Source organism: Pundamilia nyererei, unplaced genomic scaffold (genome assembly GCF_000239375.1).
Source record: "Pundamilia nyererei isolate P.nyererei 1_Seehausen unplaced genomic scaffold, PunNye1.0 scaffold00069, whole genome shotgun sequence".
NCBI classification, from domain to species: domain Eukaryota; kingdom Metazoa; phylum Chordata; class Actinopteri; order Cichliformes; family Cichlidae; genus Pundamilia; species Pundamilia nyererei.
Window position 1 is genome coordinate 99,279 of NW_005187470.1, and position 7,076 is coordinate 106,354.

The following is a 7,076-nucleotide window of genomic DNA, read 5'->3' on the forward strand; positions in this document are numbered from 1 at the left end:
ACATGCTGCAGTCATGTGTTGAGTCCTCCAGTTAAAATAATAAATACCAGTTTAGCTGAACTTTAACCCAATGGCAATTTTATAAAAACTTTGCAATTGTTGGTTTTGTGTTTCTGGGCAATGAGTTGGGGAAACTTTTATATACTCAACCAAAGATAATTTACCATGTAAAAAAACAGTTCTCTGTAAAACCACTATACAATCAGAGAAGACCAATTTCCCACATAATTAATTAATATCAACCACTCCAACAGTGTCACATCAATTTCAGTAGTCAGAACTTCTGACTTAAAAATGAATATATGAAATATAAACAAATTAAAGTTCAACTTCAAGCTCTCTATCAGGATTTCAAGTATTTGTAGCAAGTGACTACTGGGGAGGGAAAAAAAGTAGTATAAAGACATTTGTGTCAAATCCACTTGTTACAAAACATCATGTTTGCTGTGATGTTTTTTTTTTAAATGTATCTATTTTAGTGAAACAACTTTATTCCCCGAAACCTCCCAAAAAAAAAAGAGCAAAAGTATGTGCTTACCACAGACCAGGGACTCATTCACTGGATGCTGGAAAGAAACGCTGAAACTTGAGTCAGTAAGAGGACACACCTCAAACTGCAGCAGGCCTGCACTGTCTGAAATAACAATGACACTTATAAGTAATTTAATATGATAGAAAACAGAGCACATGTTAATAAGATAAATACAGGAAATCAGAAGCCACCTACCTTCTTTGATAGAAGTCCGCTTCACACAGCTGCCAATCAAGGTGTTATAGGCTGCCTGATGCCGAATGATATCCAACAAGAATGGTACTTGTGCCGGGTGGCGGAAGGGGATCTTGGACACCAGTGCTCCTTGAAGAGATCGACCATCTTGCACTGGAGCATCGCCATTCAGGAAGTAACAGTGCTGCTGATCAGGTAACACCTTAGACAGCAAAATAGAAGTTTTCAGATACTTCCAATGACAGAAATTGTGATAATTGTGATATATAAATACAAGTAATGGAGACAATTCTAAAGCCAAAAGAAGAGGTTGGGGGTAACCACCGAGGGTGGACAGACCTTTAACTAAACCAAATAATGTGCAAGTTGAAAGATTCTAGAGATTTACAACACATCACTGATATTTGTGGAGGCAAGTAATGTCTGCTCACAGAATAAAAGTGCATGTTGTGTGGAGGTGGAGGCTGGGAGCTGCCCTCCTCAAGACGTTGGAGCTGGCTCTGGACAATTAACTGGTAGAGAGGTGACAAGATTGGTGGGGTCTCAAACACTGGGATGGCTGGGGAAAAAATTGACAGAGATTAAGGTTAAACCATTCAAATAAAGAATAATATTTTCTATGTGTGTTAATGAATAGTGAATACAACATGCATTAGGTAAACTCACAAGTAGCATTGCCCATCCTCTGGATAAAAGAGAGTGAAAAGGGTGTGGGTTGGTTCATCTTAAGGAAAAAACAAGCTGGCAGGTCCACACAGTTGGAGTTGGTCACAGTGGAAAAGGAAGGTGTCCTAAAATAAAGAGAAAAAAAAAAAACAATTACCCATGATAACTGCCTAATATTTGCAAGAGTGGTGAATTTGTAAACAATTCCCAGTATAGCATAATTGCAGGTTTTACACAGATTAGAGTTGCTCACTGGAGGACTTTGTAAACACTGGTGAACATGTTCTTACCCCTTGTTGTCAACAGGGTGGGATCCTGTGATCAGTGGAGCAATTGGGAGCTTATAGACAGAGGAGGTTCCTTCAATTGTAACAGAGACACTGACACCCAGAGAGCGCGGCACTATAACAACAAGCATCCAGTAAGTTACATAGGTCGTGACTGGTACATGATTCTTGATAAGGTCATCAATGTCCTGCATGCACTTGCCATTGTTGTCCATTAGGTTGAGCTGTGTGCCTGTTCCCTCTTCAAATATGTCATAAGGGGACACATAGCACTGGAGAGAAACAAGGTGACCACCACTTCTGGCTGTCAGCAAGCCCACACTCCCATGCAGAATAGTTTCTACTGTATTAGCATTGGTAGCTAACCTAGAAAACATAAAAACAAAGAAGACTGCATTAAAATAGAGATGATCAAATTAAGTGCTTCGGTCATAATTATTAATTTATACAATTTAGGCAAATGTACAGAGATACAGTCTCTTATAATAAGAGGTGACCCTTGCGATCTTTAACAATAGGTGTCCCAACACCTCATAAAATTAGTGTACTTAGTCTTTTAACAGTACCACAGGTTCAAACTGATTAAATCTTCAGGGATTTATTATTTAACATGCATTTTCTAGAAGCACATACATATAGCATACAACCAAAGTCCTCAGAAATGTGATGAATATGAAAAGTCCAAAGATCCCAAAGGCAACTTAAACAGTAAATCAAAGACTTATTGAACTTACCTAAACATGTGCATCATCTTTGTAAGATCAAGCTCCAAAGACTGGAGTGCTATGTACATCTTGGTTTTCAGTTTACTGATACACAGAAAGGAAATATTATTAGACATATGAAAACAATATTCAGAGATGTATGGCATATGCATCTTATAAAAAAATAATATCACTAATCTGGTCTTTGATTGCTTTCTTTCCAGCTCTCCTGTCTCTCAGCAGTTAAAAAGCCTAAATACATTACATATTCATAATTCAACAATTTAAGAAAAGATAATTTTTCATAATCTGGAAGATAGCACATGTAAATTCAATTTTATACGTGGAACGAAATATCTACTCGTGCTTTTAGATAAGCCTAAACCAAACGTCAAAGCCTGCAAGCCTACTTACTTGTCTCCAGGAAGCTTGTATAAATCAACAAGTCCCTTGAGATGTTTAGAAAACTCTTCAAAGTTCTTTTCCCTGTTAAAAAGAAAACAAAAGTGGCTCAATCAGCTATTAAACAGGAATCTCTAACAGGTAACTGCAATTTTAACTTTTAATCATTAACAGAAATGAAACACCATGCACTACAGGTTTGTCTCTTATCATCCACAAGAGTTTCAATTACACATGTGCTTTCTACTCACCTTAAATGCTGAAAAAGCTCAGGACAACTCTGTGACCAAAAATTAAATGCAAAAAAAGATTACTGAATCTTCACTAGTGGAATTAGATTAATGTAATTTGCCTCTCCCAGTCACACAAGCCTAGAGACCAGTTGGCAACCCACGGCAACCACTGGTTGTAAGGGAAAATATGTGTATTCCAAACGGTTGCCAAAGATTCCTGGCACTGCGCTTTATTGGAAACCTCCTTGTGATTGGTTAGTTTTTTTCCCAGCAGGTGGAGGTTGCAATGGTGCACTGAATGGTCTCTAGACCTGTGTCACCAAGGCCTTCTATTACTAATTTATGGAACTACATAGTGATTAGACTGACCGTGGGGCTTTCTCCTTGATGAGCCACTTTAACATCCACTAGCTGGCCACTGGTGTCTAGCTGCACCTCCACATAAAACATGTCCATTGTGATGTAGCACTCCGTTCCAGAGGGACTCAGGTGGGAGCCCAGCCTGCATTAAACAAGGCAAAAAAAAATTGACAAAATAATGCTATGACGTTTCTAACCTGAATTTCCTGTTGTGCTTTAGCTAAAACAGTTTTAGTATATTGGCAAAAATGTAAATATTGTTGCTGACTACGTTCACAATGGATAAATGCCATCAAAACTGTAAAATAAAGAACATCATGCAATGTGTTGTATGTAGCCCTCCTAACCAATAAAGAAGCTCATTCTCATTTGAAATATTAAACTAAAGGTTTTTCAACCTAAGCACTGAAAGCTTCCACTGCTTTCAGTGCTTAGGTTTACCGGCCTCGGTAACTGTAAGAGACTCACATGTTTTGTCGAGCAATGGATTCCAGACGATCTGTCATGGAGGGAAGTGATGAGACTGAAAAAGAAAGCAGTTTGTTTTTCTAAACAAAAAGGTCAACTCGCTCTCCCTTGTGTTTCAATCAACTGACGTCCTCACCTTTCAAAGCTCTCTGCAGGGTCTCCAGACAGTTGAGCAGGAGCTGGTGACCTGCTGCATTCATCACACCACGTTTCTCCTGGGACACATTATGTGGAAAGAAAGAGAAAGTTCATGAAACAAAAAATGTGCTTAATCAACAAGATCTAAAATTTGTTTTCCACCTGCTCCACTGGGTTCAAGAATGTAAATTCATTACAGCTTTACTTATCTAGAAGCTAAGTTACTGAAGAATATACCTTTTATGCAATTATATGTTTAATGACATTAAATGTGTTCTCTGTTGTGATTACTTGTTACATTGTGACCTGATGTGGGATTGTTAAGTAAATAGATGGGTCATGATGGGTATTGTGTGTGTTTATAATGTTGTTAAGGCCTTCTAAAACTGGTATATTATACCACTGTAGAATATATTGTATGACTTTCCCCTTAAAGTCTTTCTAAGTCATGAAAACACTTGGTTTTTTTGTAGAGCTAAACTGCACCACTAGGTGGTGCCTCTTACTGTTTCAAGAAATGGAGTTGAGGATGTTTTTGGCTTTCTATTCACAAAGGCACCACAGATTTTATCATAAGGGCCTTGCTGCAGATGCCTCTTTCCTGCCTTTACTGATGTAAAATAATGCTTTTGAAATTTGTACAAATCACTTGTAGAAAGGTCTCTCTCTCACCATAGCCTGACGAACAACCTTGCAGGTCTCCTGCCATGGCCGGGAAGCATTGTGTTTGGCATGAAGCCTCTCCAGCAGAGCAGCCATGCGACTCTGCTTCTCTGCTTCTAAATAAAAAAATAAATACATGCATTTAGATAACTTTTAAGCAAATTTCATGCACTTATTCTGTTCTGCATTTTAAAAGAGGTTTATGATCTTTTTTGCCACCCAGAATAACCATATTTATGTAATAAAAGTACTTAAACTAGAACAAGACAACGTTTTTACTATTCCTCTAGGCAAAAACTAATTTCATCAAACAAACAGATTTTTTGTCAGTTTAACAGCTGCAGTTTGAGTTGCTGTTAAGCTATATTGTATATCTTTATGGGCGTTTCTATTATCCTTGTTATTCTGAGAAAAACACAACCACAAACTATACTGTTTAGAAATAATTTTGGTTAATCCACACCTGTGTGAAAGGCTATACAAAAACTTCCTGTTCAAACTTCTATGTGGCATTTGTCTAAGAAGTGGTAAACATTGTAAAGCTACATGTGGTAACTTCAATGTTTTAATGCAATAAAAACAACAAAACAAAACTTAAAGAAATAAAATATCAACTTAACACACACAAACACATTTTTTTTAGTGTAACTTTATGAGGAAAAAAAAGTTTTGTGCGTGTTTTTGAATGCAGATCAGCAGGAATCCCAAAAAGTGGATTCTGTTCTGAATGTAGCATTTTCAGCGGGAGAAGCAGTTTGTCACTCATCCAAGTGACTTCTTCAGTCTCAGCTGACTGCAGGTTTCCTCAACCTTACAAAAAGTACATTTGTTTAATGACACGACCACTAATCAAAGACCATTGATCAATGATAGATAGATAGATAGATAGATAGATAGATAGATAGATAGATAGATAGATAGATAGATAGATCTCAGCCAATCCTGGTGGACCAAGGTCTAATGGTGTTTTAGGCATTATCATCATTTACGTATTCCAAACAAATTGGAAGCCAAATGTGTACTGTAACAAATATAAGTATAAAAATACTTTCTTCCCTCTATATTTTCAAGAGTGACCTGAGAGCATGACAACAACATCATTATCATCATCTATGTCCCACTTGTATTTGTGTTCCAGGCAGATGTCTCACGTAGGTAGGCGACTGGCATGATTTTTATACATTAGCTGGTTGGTAGGATTTGTCAGCTCTTTGGAAAAATAACAAAAAGAACAAAAAAACCCAACTTTTAATAAAAGTTTTGGGATCCTTTTACCAGACTGTTAGTCTAGGATGTCTACTGTTGTCAAAACATGTCGATAATGAGCTATTACAATGTTGCAGCTTATTACACAGTTTGCCAAACTGATGGACAAACTGGCATTTTTTGCTCTACACACTGAATAGGTAAGCAAAACTTCTGTGGTGTTTATATTTTCAGAGCCTTGTTTTGCACGACCTACCTATCATCAGTGTTTGCAGAAAGTTGACGTTAGCAAGTTGCTAACGTTAGCCGTTAGCTGATTACAGATAGGCAACTAACGTGACTTTAAGCGCACCAAACAATAACACCAATCATTGTACAGATAAGCCGCACTTATCAATCTGGAGTTATTGTGTGTGTATGGTACCCACAGATGGATTTCAAATCTATAAAACATACGCAAAAAGCAGCAGTACTCGCCAACATAGTGGGCTGATTTAGCAGTTAGCCATTGATAGCCCAAGTCCCAAAATAAATTATCAGTAAAGCAACGAAAAATAAAGCACGAGTCGCGTTCTTACCCGTTACTTCTTCGGTTTTAGCCCGATCGCCATGAGTCTGATTTCCTCCCTGCTGAACTGAAACAGAAAGTTCCCTCGCAGGGCTGCAGCTCTGCATAGAAACACCAGGCCCCGCCGCCATTGTACCCCCCTGCTCCACTTCGACTTCCCCGCTTCAGGTTCCTAGCATCCCTTCCGGGCTTCCGTACTACTATAAACTCGTCATAGCAAGCGATTTTTTTTTCTCCTGGGTGAGTCCTTTCTCTATTTGTGTGTATTCTCCAGACTTTTTTTTTTTTTAATTTTATGTATCAATTTTTTTGCATGTTTGTGTGTATATATAACATACACGAGCACATTTAAAATAGTATAAACATTTTAAGGTTCCGACTTACCATTTTGCACGTTGTAACAATTACTTTGGGTTATTTATCACAACGTTTCCAGGAGAAACGAAACAGCTGCCTTTATCGCTTCAAAAACAAAAGCCTTTTCAGCTTATAGTAAGACAGTGGCAAAATTAATACTGCAGATGGCGTACGGTCGCTGTGAGTAAATGATTCATGATTTGCCAACAGCAACTAACAGGCAAAATCCAAAGGATGGTTGAAATAATCATGTAAATAATGCACTACATTACTAATGGTTTTTTGTTTGTTTGTTTG

At 37.7% G+C, this 7,076-nt stretch overlaps 1 protein-coding gene across 1 annotated transcript in view; it reads right to left on the reverse strand.

The window, feature by feature from the left end:
- Positions 1-6,603, reverse strand: part of med1 (mediator complex subunit 1) — a 12,989-nt gene extending 6,386 nt beyond the window's left edge. Inside the window, exons 1-14 of the mRNA XM_005736342.1 lie at positions 6,433-6,603; positions 4,658-4,764; positions 3,984-4,062; positions 3,848-3,902; positions 3,389-3,521; positions 3,038-3,066; positions 2,799-2,870; positions 2,415-2,489; positions 1,883-2,046; positions 1,684-1,795; positions 1,394-1,518; positions 1,159-1,286; positions 728-929; positions 539-634 (exon numbers count right to left, since the gene is read on the reverse strand). Of these exons, the coding sequence (XP_005736399.1) occupies positions 539-634; positions 728-929; positions 1,159-1,286; positions 1,394-1,518; positions 1,684-1,795; positions 1,883-2,046; positions 2,415-2,489; positions 2,799-2,870; positions 3,038-3,066; positions 3,389-3,521; positions 3,848-3,902; positions 3,984-4,062; positions 4,658-4,764; positions 6,433-6,553 (1,498 nt within the window). The 5' untranslated portion in view covers positions 6,554-6,603. The remainder of the gene's footprint in view (positions 1-538; positions 635-727; positions 930-1,158; positions 1,287-1,393; positions 1,519-1,683; positions 1,796-1,882; positions 2,047-2,414; positions 2,490-2,798; positions 2,871-3,037; positions 3,067-3,388; positions 3,522-3,847; positions 3,903-3,983; positions 4,063-4,657; positions 4,765-6,432) is intronic.
- Between the last annotated feature and the right edge of the window lie 473 nt (positions 6,604-7,076).